The sequence below is a fragment of the Staurois parvus genome, unplaced genomic scaffold (assembly GCF_062004578.1).
Source record: "Staurois parvus isolate SC_StPar_1 unplaced genomic scaffold, SC_StPar_1.0 ptg000564l, whole genome shotgun sequence".
Classification (NCBI taxonomy): domain Eukaryota; kingdom Metazoa; phylum Chordata; class Amphibia; order Anura; family Ranidae; genus Staurois; species Staurois parvus.
In genome coordinates this window covers 7,973,872-7,992,760 of record NW_028318360.1, presented here as the reverse complement: position 1 = coordinate 7,992,760, position 18,889 = coordinate 7,973,872, and the positions used below count along the sequence as shown (strand labels likewise).

At 40.8% G+C, this 18,889-nt stretch overlaps 1 protein-coding gene across 1 annotated transcript in view; it reads right to left on the bottom strand.

The window, feature by feature from the left end:
• ABLIM2 (actin binding LIM protein family member 2) overlaps positions 1-18,889 on the bottom strand; it is a 298,016-nt gene that overhangs the window by 154,228 nt on the left and 124,899 nt on the right. Inside the window, exons 3-4 of the mRNA XM_089691577.1 lie at positions 6,641-6,824; positions 2,837-2,952 (exon numbers count right to left, since the gene is read on the bottom strand). Coding sequence (XP_089547703.1) covers positions 2,837-2,952; positions 6,641-6,824 — 300 coding nt within the window. The remainder of the gene's footprint in view (positions 1-2,836; positions 2,953-6,640; positions 6,825-18,889) is intronic.

Genomic DNA, 18,889 nt, shown 5'->3' with positions numbered 1-18,889 from the left:
GGATGTTTGTGGGTACAGCTAGAAGCCAGAGCAGTGGACAAATATGTACATAATTTAAATGAGGAGCAGCTAGTGGAGATTATGTAGGCAAAATATGAAATCACTCTTGTTGGGTACCTTTAGGTCATAAATTTGTCCAGAGCTGCACTTTATTAGAAGTATTTCGAAAATCTCTGTTGCTATTCTTCTCTGTTTCATACCTGTCAATTGCTAGCTTCATATCCTTCCATACCTGTTCCACAAATAAACTTTAATATGAGTTTTATAGACAATCCACCACATACATTGGAGTGGCCTTATAGTCTTTCAAATGATATTAAAGGCAATTAAAAAAAAAAAAGTTAAACTTACCTGCTCTGTGCAGTAGTTTTGCCCAGAGCAGCCCCGATCCTCCTCTTCTCGAACCACCTGGCCCCTGCCTCTTGCCAAGTACCCCCAAAGCACTCCTGGCCCCTGCCTCTTGCCAAGTACCCCCAAAGCAAGCAGCTTGCTATGGGTCACCCAAGCAAGCCCGCTCCTGAGCCGTTGCTCTGCATGTCCATTCACACAGAGCCACAGATCAGTCCCACCCCCTCTCTCTCCTCATTGGCTCAATGGCTGTGTGGTCAATGGCAAATGGCTCCCACTGCTGTCTCAGCCACTGATGACAGAGAGTCCCCGAAGAGCTGACACTCTCGTGAACATAACTGGAACACGATGGGGCTCAGGTACGTATTGGCAGGATGCTGCACACAGAAGGATTTTTACTTTCATGCATAGAATGCATGAAGGTATAAAAACCTTGAACCTTTACAACCACTTTCAGTTTTCCCCACCTGGTGAAATACATGCTTTCATTGCATGTGTACCCACTGGGGAGATTATGTTTAATTTTTGTCCCGATGACCAGACAGGTGATTCCCAACTGGTGACAAAAGCGATAAGAAAACCCTAACAGATATTCTTACCCTTCTTCAGTCTATTTAAGGCCAAAAAAAAGATTGAGGAGAAGTTTCACTTTAAAATTCCTTTCACTAGTAAATTCTCCTAAATACACATAAAGTCAGTGCAGCACAGTGGCTAAGTAGTTAGCACTTCTGCCTAACAGCACTAGGGTTATCAGTCTGAATCCCAACCACGGCACTACGGGCCTGGAGTTTGCTTGTTCTCCCTGTGTCTGCGTGGGTTTCCTCCTATACTCCAAAAACATGTTAGAAGGTCAATAGGCCCTAGTATCTGCATGCATGTGAGACTGTAAGCTCCTTGAGGGCATGGATTGATGTGAATGTACAATATGTATATTGATGGTGCTATACAAGTACCTGTAATAAATAAATAGTATGTTACACATATGGTCCATAGGTTTTACATCATTGTAAACATGGAGTACAATTGTATTGTAAGCATAAGCAACGTACACATATAATGGACATTTTGTGCTACAACTTACATTAACATATCATTTACATAGGAGTGAGATGAATTACATTAATATGTGTTAGGGCTAGTTAAGGTCCATCTGTCTTCCCCCCAGCCCGGACACCACCCCCCATTGACTTCTCCGTCACATCCAACAACGCCACCATCAAACCCGCCCCGCAGGCCAGAGTACTTGGTGTCATTCTGGACTCCAACCTATTCTTCCAGCCCCAAGTCCAATCTTTAACAAACTCATGCAGACTCCACCTCTGCAACATCGCCAAAATACGCACGTTCCTAACCCCAGAAACCACTAAACAGGTCATCCACTCCCTCATCATATCACGACTCGACTACTGCAACTCCCTCCTCACTGGCCTGCCTCGCCACAGGCTATCCCCACTTCAGTTGATCCTGAAAATGGCTGCCAGACTCATTCACCTTTCCAACCGCTCCGTTTCCGCCACCCCATTCTGCCAATCCCTCTACTGGCTTCCGATTGCGCAACGGATCAAATTCAAAATCCTAACACTGACGTACAAAGCTGTCCATCATACTGCCCCGTACTACATCACTGACCTAATATCCAAGTACCGCCCAGCACGCACACTCCGCTCCTCACAAGACCTCCTTCTTTCTAGTTCCCTGGTCTCCTCCTCACATGCCCGCCTCCAGGACTTCTCCAGGGCGTCACCCATCCTCTGGAACTCCCTGCCCCAACCCATCAGATTATCACCTATTCTCCTCTCCTTTAGGCGCACCCTGAAAACCCATCTCTTCAGGGAAGCCTACCCCACCCCCTGCTAACCTGCCGACCTCCTCCACTCTTCCAACCACTCCATCCCCCACAGTTTTCTCCTCCTGCACCACTATCCCCTCCCTCCTAGATTGTAAGCTCGAAAGAGCAGGGCCCTCAATCCCCTCATGTTTTGCATTGTATTGTTATTGTTCTGTCACATGTTCTGTCCCACTTTGTAATGTACAGCGCTGAGCAAACTATTGGCGCTTTATAAATACTGTATAATAATAATAATCTGTGCTTGTGACTGTCTTCTCCTCCAGAGTAACAGAAACACAGGGAAAAAGCGAGGGATGGCTATGTTTAAGGTGGACAATGTTAGGTGATGTCATCTCTACAGTATGCCATGCATCTACCCAAGTAATTTGGAAGGGAAATCTTAGAGCAGAACTAAACCTTAACCCTTACAGCCAAGGAACCTGACAGCTTAGCCTCTGTTTGATCTGCTGTTGCCATGGTGCTCCACATGTGATCCGTTTGACAGCAGCCATTTGATGGCTTGTCAGTTCAGTTGAGAGCAAAAGAAACGGTGACAATGATCATTCATGGCATACCTTGAATGTATCTGTTTTGGGAAATGGGTTTAATTACGCTGATGTCACAATAATGTAAGTGTGAAAAACGGAAAAAGTAACTTACTTCTGAGAGATTGGATGGAGAGATTACTGTTGCTGACAGTGGGTGAGATGGTACATTTTTGGCATATGCACTCCTTTCCATTAAAGGTCACACGATCACCAGGAGGAAACGGGTTTCTAAAATGCAATGGGGTTACAAATGAACAAACAAACTTTCAGAAATGTTATTACAAGGACAACAGACAATGAAATACATTTCAGATGGTCATAAAAATCCAGTGAAAGGAACATTAAACCCAATGCCAGCCAAAGGTTACAATCTGATGATATGATCTACTTTGGATTTACCAAGAACTATGAAGCATGAAGGTCTAATTGCTTTGTTGTTGGCCTTTGCAATTCACGTTAATTGGTAAGGTGGCCATACACATTACAATTTGGTGGTAGGTGGTAGAGTCCACCTGTCCTAAACAACATATTCAATTTGAATCCTTTAACACAGCCCCTGTTAGATCTAAAGAAACTGTACAATAAGACTGTAAAATGAATCTTAAGAGAGGTTGTGCGGAGAATGTGCAAACACTTTATATTCAGGATATAAAATGTTTGGCCAGGTTAATACACATGGGGCTTGATTTACTAAAACTGAAGAATTCAAACTCTGGTTCAGCTATGCATGGTAGCAAATCAGCTTCTAACTTCAGCTTGTTCAATTAAGCTTTGACAAAAAAAAAACTGGAAGCTGATTGGTTTTGCACTCACCAGTTTTAGTAGATCAACCCGATTGGGTTTAAATTACTGATGGTCAATAAATAAAGACCACTAAGACAAGTGACCATTCTCTACTCCTTTAGAAAATCAATCCCAAATGAAAACATAGCTAATGCATGTATGAAATTGAAGGGACGATGCATTTGAAAAGATTGGTTAAAGTGGACCTTCACACCCCTAAGTGACTCTAGGTCCCTGAACTTTTACCAATTTTCACTAAACCAAAGGGAGGTAGGAGTTCAGGGACCTAAAGTCACTGCCATTAATACTATGGCATTAATACTAACATGTCTATGTTTATTTGATGCTAGAAATGTATTAACCCTGTTAGTAGCTACATTTAAACTTCAACATATACAGTGGAGATCGAACGTTTGGGCACCCCAGCTAAAAATTTGTATTAATGTGCATAAAGAAGCCAAGGAAAGATGGAAAAATCTCCAAAAGGCATCAAATTACAGATTAGACATTTTTATAATATGTCAACAAAAGTTAGATTTTATTTCCATCATTTACACTTTCAAAATAACAGAAAACAAAAAAATGGCGTCTGCAAAAGTCTGGGCACCCTGCAGAATTTATAGCATGCACTGCCCTCTTTGCAAAGCTGAGACCTGCCAGTGTCATGGATTGTTCTCAATCCTCGTCTGGGAAGACCAGGTGATGTCAATCTCAAAGGTTTTAAATGCCCAGACTTATCTGACCTTGCCCCAACAATCAGCACCATGGGTTCTTCTAAGCAGTTGTCTAGAAAACTGAAACTGAAAATAGTTGATGCTCACAAAGCTGGAGAAGGCTATAAGAAGATAGCAAAGCGTTTTCAGATGTCAATATCCTCTGTTCGGAATGTAATTAAGAAATGGCAGTGCAAACATGGTCTTCATGGAAGAGTCATCAGAAGAAAACCTCTTCTACGTCCTCACTACAAAAATCATCGTTTGAACTTTGCAAATGAACATATAGACAAGCCTGATGCATTTTGGAAACAAGTTCTGTGGACCAATGAGGTTAAAATTGAACTTTTTGGCCGGAATGAGCAAAGGTACGTTTGGAGAAGAAGGGGCACAGAATTTAATGAAAAGAACCTCTGTCCAACTGTTAAGCATGGGGTTGGATCAATCATGCTTTGGGGTTGTGTTGCAGCCAGTGGCACAGGGAACATCTCACGAGTAGAAGGAAAAATGGATTCAATAAAATTTCAGCAAATTTTGGATGGTAACTTGATGCCATCTGTGAAAAAGCTAAAGTTAAAGAGAGGATGGCTTCTACAAATGGATAATGATCCTAAACACACCTCGAAATCCACGGGGGATTACATCGAGAGGCGTAAACTGAAGGTTTTGCCATGGCCTTCACAATCTCCTGACCTCAACATAATTGAAAATCTATGGATAGACCTTAAAAGAGCAGTGCGTGACAGACAGCCCAGAAATCTCAAAGAACTGGAAGACTTTTGTAAGGAAGAATGGGCAAAGATGCCTCAAACAAGAATTGAAAGACTCTTGGCTGGCTACAAAAAGCGTTTACAAGCTGTGATACTTGCCAAAGGGGGCAGTAGAAGATATTAACTCTGCAGGGTGCCCAAACTTTTGCAGTCGCCATTTTTTTGTTTTCGGTTATTTTGAAAGTGTAAATGATGGAAATAAAATCTAACTTTTGTTGACATATTATAAGAATGTCTAATCTGTAATTTGATGCCTTTTGGAGATTTTTCCATCTTTCCTTGGCTTCTTTATGCACATTAATACAAATTTTTAGCTGGGGTGCCCAAACTTTCGATCCCCACTGTATGTGGAGTCTTGGTGTCTAGAAGATACACCCATTCGAGGCTGGTCCCAAGAAATAACAGCAAACGCAGTGTTGGTATTATTACTATAGGCACCTGCGGTTGCAGGAATATGTATCTCTTATCCAGGAAATTTTGAAGACCTATCATTTTATTATTGGAAGTGTCAAAAGATGGGACATATCACAGAGTATACATTGACCTCATGCAGTTCTCTACTAGTACAGAGTTCTTCTTTAAAATGACCTGGCCTAAAAGGTTTCTAAGGCAACAGGCACTTTTAGCCTTCACTACCCATTGAAGGGCTCAGTACCATGAACATGTGGGGCTAAATGTTGACTTTGGTCAAAAACAAGGCCCCATGTACCACCATGATCATATATTCTAGGGTAGCTCTGGAGAGATAAAGGGATCAATGTGAAGACTTAGACAGGCCATACATTGAGCAAGCTTCTTTCCTTTCACCACGGGTGGAAGGAAAGAAAACTGTACGATCCTCCCATCAACATTCAGTGTTGATGGGGGAAATCCTTCTGCAGCGCTACTGTGTTCTGCTGGAGGGGAGCCTTCCCTACAGGCAGAACACAATGATTAGCGTTGCTGGCTACAGCCAGTGGCATTAATTGTTTGGAAAAAAAAATAGCTGGTGGTACTCAAGTCAATCGATGGATTTACTTACAGTATGTACAACCAGGGTGCCCATACATAGATTGAAACTCAGTTGGTCCCTGCTGAACTGGCCGAATTTTGATCCATGTACATTATACTGTTACAGTATGATGCTACACTCAGCTTAACACAAGAACTTGCAGGCACCATGGACACTGTATTGGTCTTAAAACATTTAAGACCAGTTCAGATTAACTTGTAAACATTGCTATCAGTTAATTCTGAGCAAACTCTGTACATTGAACTTCTTGTGACTAACCCTAAGTTCACACCTAAGTGTTTTCCGCAGCGTTTTGCGTTTTACATAAATGCTCTAGTCTATTTAACATTATTTCCTATGGGAAATGTTCCCATCTCCGCATTTTCACACGGTTCCTTTTTAGGAAAGGGTCAGGGACTTTTTTTAATGCAAAAAGTTGCATTTTTTGGTCCTATAGACTTCAATGTAAACGCTGCAGAAAAGCATGTAATGCGTTTTGCATTTTAAATCTGCCTAGCAACAACAAAAAAAACCCGCAAAAATGCAGGTGCAAAAACACAAACAGTAAAGCAAAATGCACTGCAGAAACAGATCAAATGCAAACTGCATAGGTGTGAACCTAGCTTAAGACTGATGAAGGAAAGTGGCCCCTTACTCACTTGCACACAATGCATACAAAACAACGAGGATGATAGGTTTTTCCCAATGCAGAAACCACCTCCCCTTCAATGAACTCATCGCAGCTGAAGCATCTGGTTCCATACAGCCTCTGATAGTCCTGAGTACAAATGTAATCTCCTTGCCGCACAAAGAATCCTCCCTGGGCCAGGTCACATCCGCAGACTGAAAGAAAAGGAAAAATAACATTACTTCCCAAATTAAACATTTAAAATCAAATTCAAATCCACAGCAATCAATGGCCGGAGATAAATAAAGAACGACCTCAATCTACCCACAGCTTCAGCATAGAAATCTAAGCACACATATCAAAGTGTACTAACCAGTAACAATCAAAGTGAGAGTTATCATGACTGTACATAGCTGAAATGACATGTATAGATGGGCCCTAATACAACCCAGGCGACTGTATACTGTCATAATGTCACATCAAATCTGTGCAAGGTCAGCACACTGAATTCAAACTGTCGGCTACAGATTACAACATTTTGCACATCACGGTTACTTATGCAGGCCATAGACGGGTCAAAAACCGTCCATTTAAATGAAAAAAAAAACGAAAAATCGGTCGTTCAATAGGCCGACGTTACCACCAGTGGTAAAAAAAAAAAAAAAAAAAAAAAAAAAAAATCGGCCGATTTTCGTCCTGTCTACGGCTGGCATTTAATTACTTCTGTCCCTTGCAGAGAGCTCCGCTATTATATTTGACATGAAAAAGTCTTGCGGTTGCAACAATGTATCTATTTGTATCCATTTTGGATACAGATGTTTTTATTTGGATACAAATAGATACATTGTTGAAACCACAAGACTTTTTCATGTCAAATATAATAGTGTACTGGATTCTTCTTTTTCTTCTTCTTTTCTTCTTTTTCTTCTTCTTGCAGGTCACGGCTCATGCGCAGATTTTTTATCGGTAAAACGATCGGCCGATTTGCCCATCATTGCCGGGAAAAATCAGCCAATTTTTTTCCAACTTTACCGATAAAAAAAATGTGCCAAAACCCAGTAAAAACGGGCGACCAATTAACCCATTAACAGTGCGAAAATCGACAGATTTTTTTTGCGGCTGAAAAATCGGCCGATCTTTTTTCGGCTGAAAAATCGGCCAATCTTTTTTTCGGCTGAAAAATTGTCTGATCTTTTTTTCGGCTGAAAAATCAGCCGATTTTCGACCCGTCTATGGCCTGCATTACTGTTCCATTTTAATTGTTATTTATATATATATTACTTGTAATTGTTCATAAATCTAGCTTCAAAAGAAACAAAAGGAAAATTAAGGCAGTATAATTGTGATCCCAGAGAAAATACATCTCAGTAATGTTTAATTAACCACTTGCCTACCGGGCACATTTACTCCCTTCCTGCCCAAGCCAATTTTCAGCTGTCAGCACTGTCGCATTTTGAATGACAATTGTGTGGTCATGCAATGCTGTACCCAAACAAAATTTTTATCTTTTTTTTTAGACATATAGAGCTTTCTTTTGGTGGTATTTAATCACCACCGGCATTTTTATTTTTTGCTAAACAAACTAAAAAAGACTGAAAATTTTGGAAAAGTTTTTTCTTAGTTTCTGTTATAGAATTATGTAAATAAGTAATTTTTCTCCTTCACTGATGTGCGCTAATGAGGCTGCACTGATGGGCACTGTTAGGCTGCACTGATGGGCACTGATAGGCGGCACTGATGATGAGGCACTGGTAGGTGGCACTGGTGGGCATTGACAGGTATTACTGATAAGCACTAAAAGGCAGCACTCATATATGGCACTGACAGGTGGCACTGATGGGTACTGACAGGTGGCACTGATTGGCACTGATAGGCGGCATTGACAGGCAGTGTTAGGCAGCATGATGTGCACTGATGGGCACTTGTATGTGGCATTGATGGGCACTGACAGGTGGCACTGATCATCAGGGCACTGATCATCAGTGCCCTGATGATCAGTGTAGATGTCCCCTCTGAGGAATGCCGATTACCGGCTCTCCTCTCCTCACATGCTGTCAGCTGATTGGACCCGGCTGATCACATGACAGAGTCAACGTCATTGTCTCTTTAGAGTGGTCCGTGATCCACTGTGTCCCAGGGACATTCAATGTCACTTACATCCCCTTTCTTCCCTATTCTGATTCTCAGTTTAAACTTCAGCAAGCCGTCTTCACCACATCTAGATGCCTAAACCCTGGTTCACATATCTGTGTTCCTGCAGGCCGCGTTTTGCACGGGCACGAGAGCCCATTCATTTGAATGGACTTCCGTGCCCCGGGACATGTAGGGAATAAGTCCCTGCACTTCTTCTGAAAACACAGCGCGCACGGGAACCCCAGTACAGTTTTGATTTCCAGTGCAGGCGGCGTACCATTAGAATTAATGGCACACGCCCGTGGGTCCACATTCTTCTGTGTGGGTGGTGTGGTTGCACGGATTTTTGTGTGGATCCGCAGAGGTACCACCTGCACATATGTGAACCTAGCCTAAATGCATTGAATTGCTGACATGTGAATGGTTGATTAGCAGTTTGCGTTACCAAGCAATTGAACAGGTGTACCTAATAAAGTGACTGGTGAGTATAACCCATTGCAACTAGATTCAGCAGAATTTTAAGGATGTTCCTGAGATGGCCTGCAGCCTCTTGGCACATGACTCTGGGATATGCAACCTCCATATATATTGTTCATTACTATATGAAAAATATTTTTTTTCCTGTACAGCCAGCTCATTGCCTTTGAAGAGTAGGATCATATCATATGAGTCTACAAATATTATGTGTAGCCCACTTTTAGACACATAGCTGAAACCATTGTACCTAAAAAATAAGCTGCTTTTCTTACCATAAAATACTTTTCTCTGCGTTCATTGAGGGACATAGGATTGTAGGAAAACAAAAAGATGTGGAATTTTACCATCAATGATTAAATGGAGGCTTGATTAATAACAATGTTACCAAATGTGGAGGAGGAAAGTGTTAAGGAAATATTTGTAAAATCAACCTGAAAGCTCTCTAAGCAGGAAAGAGGAAACAGCAGAGTAAGAACAGAAGAAAGACAATTTCCTACAATCCTTAAAAAGGAGAGAGTGGGGTGATAAACAACACTTATAGTAGGCAGGGGTGAAGTTAAATTTGTAATGCCAACAGGCCAACAAAAATAGCAAAAGGAAGCAAAGGAATCCAAGCTATTTGTACCCATAACAGTTTGAGAAATGTGATAGCTACGAAGTGGTATCAAAACATTTTGAAACTAGTTTTGTAACTTGCCAGCAGATGGCAGCACAAGGCTGCACACACACTCACAGGGGGCACTGACCTTGATAAATCAGTGTGCCAAAGGACATCATCCTGTGTACATCGGGAGCTGTGCAACCAGTGTTATCCTGACAACACGTCTGTTATTTCATCATGGACAGCAAGTCATGACCCGTCCTTCATGTTGACGATCATTACGGGTGATAAAACTTAGGTAAGAATAGCACCAGTTGCACAGCTCCTGACGTACACAGGATGATGTCTTTTGGCACACTGACTTATGAAGGTCCGTGCTCACTGTGACTGTGTGTGCAACCATGAGCTGCCATCTGTTGGTGTGTTACAAAACTAGTCTCAAAACTTTTTGACACCACCTTGTATATTAAATCCTGCCTGACCGAGTATAAAAAATATGAATCTAGGAATTGATATATTTTGGACTGTCATGAGCATAATCCACCGCAAAGGAATTGGGGTTAGGAATCTGCTTAGGAGCACAAGAAGCGAAGAATCAGGTGCCACTAAGGCTACTGGTTTATAGTATCCCACCAAGGCAAAGGACCATGAGGTAATGCCGCGCCGCCGCAGCAACGTGGAGCTCCAGCGGCCATCTTTAGACTTGGACGGTTGGTGCACATTGCTCTACATGCCCTGTATCTCTTGTTGTGTTTTAACCCGGGTTTTTGCAATAAATAATTTTAAGTTACTACACTATGGGCATCTCTTTGCTTTGACTCCCCTGGAGAGTTTTGGTTTCACAGCTATCCTAACCTCCAGAGAGGGAGCTTCCACTAGACCCAGAGGACTGCACCCACCTATCCCATAAAAGGGAACTCTGGATTATCCTGATACCTACCAACCCACATCTCAGGACCCATCTACCCATAGAGGAAGGGCATAGGATTCCTGTTTTCACCCCATGATGACCATTTGATGACATCAGGATAAATTAATAACGCTCATTAATTTGCGCTTTCTGGTGAGTGCGCATTACTTACACACCTGTATGCACATCCACCGTTTCCAGGAAGACACAGGAATAACGAGCACCATAGTCACCTGATGAACTTATATTATGAATTGTGAATCTTGAATTTTAATATATTTTACGTTAGTTATATACGCTAGTTTGTTGCATATACCTGTTTTCATTTTAGTGCTGCACACTATTTTTATACTATCTATTCTAAGGTTATTTGGTTACCTTGTGCTTAGCTGCTTTTCATTTACTTTTTTGTGCGCTCACATCCACCTTTCTTACATATATTAAATCCTGCCTGACCGAGTATAAAAAATATGAATCTAGGAATTGATATATTTTGGACTGTCATGAGCATAATCCACCGCAAAGGAAGCGAAGAATCAGGTGCCACTAAGGCTACTGGTTTACAGTATCCCACCAAGGGAAAGGACCATGAGGTAATGGATTGTTATTTATTGACTTTAAGGGGGGTACAGGAGAATTAGGAAACGTTGTGTCCTTGCAAAGGACTTGTCCTTGCAAAGAAAGGCGCATCTTCAGGATTAGAACTCCCAATGCTCAAAAGAGAAAATGTTATCTGAGGAGATGAAAATGGACTGCTTGGAAAAAAAAAGACTGCAGGGGTATTTCTCACAGAGTAAGAGAAGGGATAGACCAGCAATTTAATTGGTAACTATGGAAAAATGTTTTCCAGATTATCCCATAGATTCCCTTAGGAGGGCAATGGGATGGGATATGAAGTACCAAAGAAGGAACATTTAGAACCCTGCTGCAGGAAACTGCTAGAATGTAGGATACTTTTCATTGAAAATGTAAGGGAACCCCACTGAGGTGAATAAAGTAACAGATGACAACAGAGATAACAGTATTCTGTGCCATGGTATGAAGTACAAACTACCAAAATATTGGAGACTGATTCCTGTAGATGAGGAGAGAGAGGGATAGGGCTTGTAAAAAAATACACAGCATACAGAGTAGAAACTCCATATTGGGAAGGAACTCCACAAAAAAGAGGAATGCAGGAGCAAAAATATCCAAGTAATCCTAGCAATAAAGATACTAAGAAGTGCAAGAATGCCAGAAAAAAAGTCAAATAGAAGAAAGCTTTGAAGTTCAAAGGTCAACTAAAAGAAAACAAGGAGCTACAAGGGAAGTCCTGGATACAACTAAGAAGTGATCTACTAAAAACAACAGACAGCTTCCCACACTGAAGATGGGATGAGTCTTTATGTAGAGTGCTAAACAGAGATCAAGTATTTTGGGGCCTTGAGATATGCAGTATGAATGAGAAAAAAAGACTGCATGTCAATGAGGAGCTTCTGTACAAGCAGAGAAGAATGTGGTTGATCCATTTCATCTACAGACCATCTGCAGTTGGGAGGTGTTAAAAAAAAAAAAAAATGTTCTATCCTCTAAACTCTTTCGAGTCTAAACTAGGTTTTATGTATTTTTTTTTTGCTCTTTGATGACTTCAATACCGGTGACAAATCCATACAAATAGAAAAAAAACAAATGGACCGCATATAATCATAAACATGTGCATATATTCAGCATATCATAAACCAGTCCCATATTAGTGAAACAAGTACATATGCTTGTGCTCGGCTTATATTTGATATCCTGATTAATGGATCATCTCCAAAGAAAGGTGCTCCACTGTGCTTGACAAAAGTGCCCCACATGGACTGACACTCACCCTTATCCAATGACCATTTATCTCTAGAATGGTCCTTAATGCTTGTGGGACATTCCCAGTAAGCCAGTTGTCTCCAGATCCTTAGCCTGTGACCATCTATCCTTGGGGTGGTCCGTGATATTTGAAGGACAATTTTCAAAGAGCCAGCTATCTCCACAACTCCGCATGAAGGGAAAATAATATCACCATATACAAAGAAAGAGAAGGGGACATCCCATAGTGTAAAACTGTTTGGTAATTTTATTAGGGGGTACCTTATAAAAAAAATACACTCACAAAAGAAGTGCCTATGCCCGTCACCTGGTGTACTCAGCCTTGTTACTGCTCAAAATGGAAGCCGCTATGCTGATCGCTCCTCGGAGCGGCATACGTTTCACAGGAAGGATGTCAAGTCGGGGGAAGTTGCGTCATCAACCCTCGAAGCGTTTCGGTCATAGATTGTCTTCAGGAAGTGCAAAATCCGCCATTTTGGTTATGGTATTTATACCCTTCAGCTGGATATTAATTGGTATACATAAACTTCAACATTGCTGAGTAAAGCCAGTGTTACAAAATACTGGGCTTCATATAACTTAAATAAATAACCTCAATAGTGACTCTGGTTATCATGGGCTCTTTTACTCCCTCTAAAAATCTGTCAAAAAACAGTTTAGATCTATCTCAATATTTAACCCTTGTGGTGTTAAGGTTTGAAGTTCATATATCCACTTTGTTTTGTTTTTTGAGATTTCTCTAACCATATGAGATCCTCTCCAGTGTCTATCTACCTTGTCTATAGCAAAAAAAGAGAGATGTGATGGATCTTTGTTATGCACTAATCTGAAATGATTCAAGACACTATGTTTATGATATCCCTTTCTAATGTTGGTAATATGTTCACTTATTCTTTTAGTGAGTTTCTGAGTGGTTCTCCCTAGATATTGAAACCAACAGGAGCATAGTAACATGTAGGCAACAAATCTAGTTTGACAAGTGATGAATGGTTTAATAGTATATTGTTTAAGAGTCTGATTAGACAAACGCAGTAATTTTCTTTGGCAATTTTTTGGTATATCTACATAGGCCACATTTACATCTGAAAAAAAAACCCTCCTGAAAGAAGGATAGCTTTTTCTTTGGGGGGTCTGGAATATTGTGGACCAATTTGGTTCATAAACCTGGAGCCCATCTGTAAATAAAAGACCTTTTTTTGAAGAGCCTGGCTTTAAGTGTAGGATCCTTACATAAGATAGGCCAGTGTCATCTAAAGCACTTTTCTAACTCCTTGTATTGTTTGATGAAGGCAGTGTCTACAACCTTAGCGTTTTCTTTTTTCTTCCCTTCCAGTAATTCTTTCCTATTTAGGTGACTTATTTCTTCTCTCACTTTACTTAATTCCACAACATTATAGCCCTTTTCTTTAAATCTGTCTATGAGGATATCAGTTTTTTTGTCATAATCCTCTTTCAGTAAACAATTCCTCCTTATCCTCATAAACTGCCCCTTAGGTATAGCTTTCTTCCATCTTGGGTTGTGGCAACTTTTCACTGGTATGTATCCATTCCTATCGGTACTTTTAAGGAATGTTTTAGTCCCCCATGTTTAAATATGGTGAGATCTAGGAAATCTATACTATCTTGTTGAATACGTGCAGTGAACTTGATTCCATACTCATTAGAGTTGATATGTAAAATAAAATTGTCAAAGGCATCCCTAGTTCCTTGCCATACCACCAGGATGTCATCAATATATCTCTGGTAAGCATATAGTTCAGGCCATGTCTTTCCATAGATTTCTTCCTCTTTCCATTTATTCAGGAAAATGTTGGCCACACTTGGGGCATATTTTGCCCCCATGGACACTCCCTTAATCAGACTGTAATAGTGGCCATCATACCAAAAAAAACTATTAGTCATTGCCAAATCAAGTCCTTCCAAAATAAATTTCCTTTGTGCCTTCCCTAGATTTGTATACTTCTCAAGGGCCCACTTGATTGCATCACTTGCATGATGTTGCTGAATGTTCGTATGTTTGGGCAGCACAGTGGCTAAATTTGGGCAGCACAGTGGCTAAATGGTTAGCACTTCTGCCTGGCAGTGCTAGGGTTGTTGGTTCGGATCCCAGCCACGGCACCTCCTGCCTTGAGTTTGCATATTCTCCCTGTGCCTGCGTGGGTTTCCTCTGGGTACTCCGGTTTCCTCCCACACTCCAAAGACATGCTGATAGGTTAATTGGATCCTGTCTAAATTGGCCCTTGTATATGAATGTGAGTTAGGGACCTTAGATTGTACGCCCCTTGAGGGTTAGGGACTGATGTGAATGTACAATATAAATTGACAGTGCCATATAAGTACCTGAAATAATAATAATGACTCCACATCTATTGTGACTAACAGGCTGGAATCTTCTACCCCAAGACCAGTGATTTTATTAATGACATCTTTGCTATCCTTTAAATAAGAAGGGCTTTTACTTACTACAGGTTTGGAGATGACCCATTAATCAGGATATCGAATATAAGCCGAGCACAAGCATATGCACTTGTTTCACTAATATGGGACTGGTTTATGATATGTTGAATATATGCACATGTTTATTATTATGTGCGGTCCATTTGTTTTTTCTATTTTATTTTTGTGATATTTCACACGTATAGGACTGCTGCAAAAGGTTTATTTTGTTTTAATAATTGTGGCACATCTATAAGCGCATGAACACTTTTACTATTTACAAAATCCATACAAATGTAGAGAAAAGATATAGAGACTGGGACTTTGAGGATTTTTATTCACGATATTGTGATCAGTTGGGAGATGATACACTATATGAAAGGACATTGAGCTCATGCTAGAGGCAAGCTTAGGACCTTGCAGGAGACCAACACAAAGCTTTAGATATTTTCTCTAAAAATCCTCTGGTTATGCAAATCTGTCCTAGAGATGAAACAATATCTTTTATAAGAATTAATCCATCTGACATAGATGCCAAAATGTGAATCACTACCAATATTGCACAAACAGGTCTGCCAGTCAGCTCAAACTGATACATTAGAATAGAGCCCAAGTCAAAATCAGTAAAATCCTTAATCCTAGGTAAGAACGTCATCAACAGTCATCATAGTTTGATACTATGTTCATTAGGAAAATGACTTGGAAAGGGAAAGCCCTCTATGTTGGAGGAACCTTCTGACTCTACCTGTAGATTCCAATCCTCATGAAGGAAGGTTTTACAAGCAAAATGTAATGTGAAGGACTTTGTCGCTTTAGCTTTATAGGAACCAATCCCTGGAACAGTAGGGTCCCCTAATTGCAGCATAGAACGCACTGCATCAATCAGAGAATCAATATCTTCTTATAAAGCTGAGTATTATGGGACTTGCTTAAAAACAGACTCTTCTGGAGAAGGCTGTACCAGCTCTGAAACAAAGATACACTAGGCACACTAAGGGGTCTAGGCACAGTAGTCAATTTGGTTGTAGTGTGTAAATAAAACCCTTGCAAGTAGAAATTTAAAATAACTGTGCACAGGCCGATAAAAAAAAGTTAAAGAGTTTTAATGACTGTATGTAAGGGTTGAAACTCATTTTGTGGAGTTTTATAAGATTCTGAAGCTTCTCTATATTAATAGGGGTTCCAAGAATTTTTTTGTATGTGTCATTCCCTTCTGGGAGAACCTAACAATCACTGCTATTGGTAATAAGGGAGTATGGGCCGAGAAACCCAAGCAACAGGTGCTGATGAGGGTCGGAGGTGGCTAGAGGTAACTGAGTTAGGTACTGGAACCAGACAGGGGAATGGACAATTCCAAAAGTGCTTTTGAACCAGGAGCCCTACTAGGATAGTGCTTCTTCCAGGTTGAAAAGAAGGGAGAAAGAACACTTGCACCACACTCCACCTTGTGGATGAAATCATTGCTCACTCCTCTCAGACTTAAAGTGTTGCTAAACCCAGGACCCTGCATTCTCTCTATCTGGTCTCCCACAGTACACGCAATATGGAAATGCAATTATTTTAGTAAATTAAACTGCTAAATACCTTCTCTCATCAGCAGTTAGAGCAGTCTTGTGACTTCTATCAGTGTTCAGCAGAGCACTGGTTAAAGATTGTTAGAGGAGTTTTATTCCTGCTCTGGGAGGATGCAGAACTCCTGACCCTCTGTCTGGACAGTTATGATTGGCCATGTGCTGATGACATGCCCTCTCCCAAGAAAAAAAAAAACCTCTCTAGTTTCTCCACACGATATGTCTTATCAGGAGATATTAGGAGGACACTAGAAGAAGGGGAGGATCAGAGAAGTCAGGATCAAACAGAATTTTTACACAATGCAGAGGATTGATCCCTTAGATTACACAGCGAGTATATCAAACATAATCCAAATTAAAAGGTATGCGCTAATAACAAACTTATACAAAAGTGTATATCATCATCCAAAAAACATTAGTGTTTTAAATAAATTATAGTGTCCAAACATAAATTAGTGTCCAAAAAAAAATATATATCTTCAGTGACTTGAACCAATTGTGAGAAATCCACCACCAAAGGAGATTAAATGAACTCACCAGAGCTAATGGCTGGTCAGATAATAAACCAGCAACAGCGCTTGTGCTCTGGGAGCAATGAACCCGATGTCCAAATAGATATGGTGATGTTTCAGATACTTCCAGATAATAATAATCACAGCCAAACAACTTTGCAGCCCAAGCTCTTATGATGAACTTCTCCACTCTTTCTCATACCTCCATGAGAGCATGCAGTACACTCAGGGACAAAAAAGAGAACATAATGGTGCAATTTTTCATTTTATCTCTTTAATAAAAAAGGTATAAGGAAACTCACAAACAAGGTGTCCAACAGACACCAGCTTCAATCGCAAAAAAGGGTTGAGATACAGTTAACGCTCACCGCGGATCTCTCCCATACAGCACAGACCAGCAAGGCTCTCTAACTTCCACATCAAGTAGGCTACGCCCAACCGGTTACAGCATTTACAGACTGATTTTACTGTTGTGGGTTTAGTAACACTTTAAGTGTAACCACGCCAAGGAGAAAAAAGGTGGGAAAATATGTGTTGATCTTCTTCACCTGAGAAGTAACTTCCAGTGTATTATACCACCCATTCTCACTCACTTTATGAGTTCTTGGAGAACCAAAGGTCTGCATTTGAAAAAAAAAAATGCCAAAAACAAAGGCAAGGATATATTCCATTTTAAACCCCAATGTCTGAAAGTACAGAGGAGTGTGAATATGGCTATGGAAAAACCAACATGGTTCAAGCTAGATGGTTGTATTCACTAAATGAGTCTGAACAGACTGTATCACAGTGTGGGTTGTGCCATGGCTCTAGAATAGAAGAATGACCTACAGCTAACTGCTGACCTACACAATGCACAGAGATATGGATGTCGCTATGATGCAGAGCTGAGTGAAAGTAACGTACCATACCAATCTGCAAAACAACAGTTCAGTGGGACGTGGGTAGGGATTCCAAAGCTACTCTGAGGAAGTACCCACATTTTTCCACCTGAATGACTTTCTCACCAAGTGAAATTTCAGAGACTGGGTCACACTAGCAGTCGTGCCACAGCTCTAAACTTGGAGACTATGCCCTGTGGCTATCTAACACAGAATTCAAGGTCTGGAAACCATTACAATGAAGGACTCCGTGCCCAAAGATTACCTACCAGATTATCTTTGCCACAACCTTAGGCTCCCTTACAAAGTGAGGCTGTAGAGTCATGCCAGAGGATGTGCCATGGCTCTGAACCTGGAGAGCACTCTGTGGCTAACTAACACAGTACATTCAGGTCTGTAGCATGCCACTGGAAGATTCTAGTGCCCAAGGGTCACATTATAGGCTAGTCCCATAATCTTCAGTCCAACGGGATCCAGGTATGGCCTTTCCAAGTGACAGCGGAGGATGCGCCGAATCAGACAGCGGCTATAAAAAGACCAGCTTAGACAGCGTATTCCAGGACTTGATTGGAGTTACTAAGGAGAAACTATCGATGGTGTAACAAATAGATTGATGGAAAAAAAATGGATCGTTATGGGAACGCAGTCTACTCCTTCAGTTTTGTTGGGATCCACTCATCGACTGGCCTTTAGCAGTGTTACCGGGTGCTCCCGTCCATTGTCTATGTGCAGATGTATGTATATAGACCAATTGTATCTATTCTGCTACTATTTGTACTGATATGCGTATGCTGTATACATTTCATGTAGGATATTTGTGCGTTTATCAATGTTATTTTATTACTCTATCTAGAAATCCTATCATAGGTCCTAAAGAAGCGACATAATTGCGAAACATATTAAACTTCCATCATTAT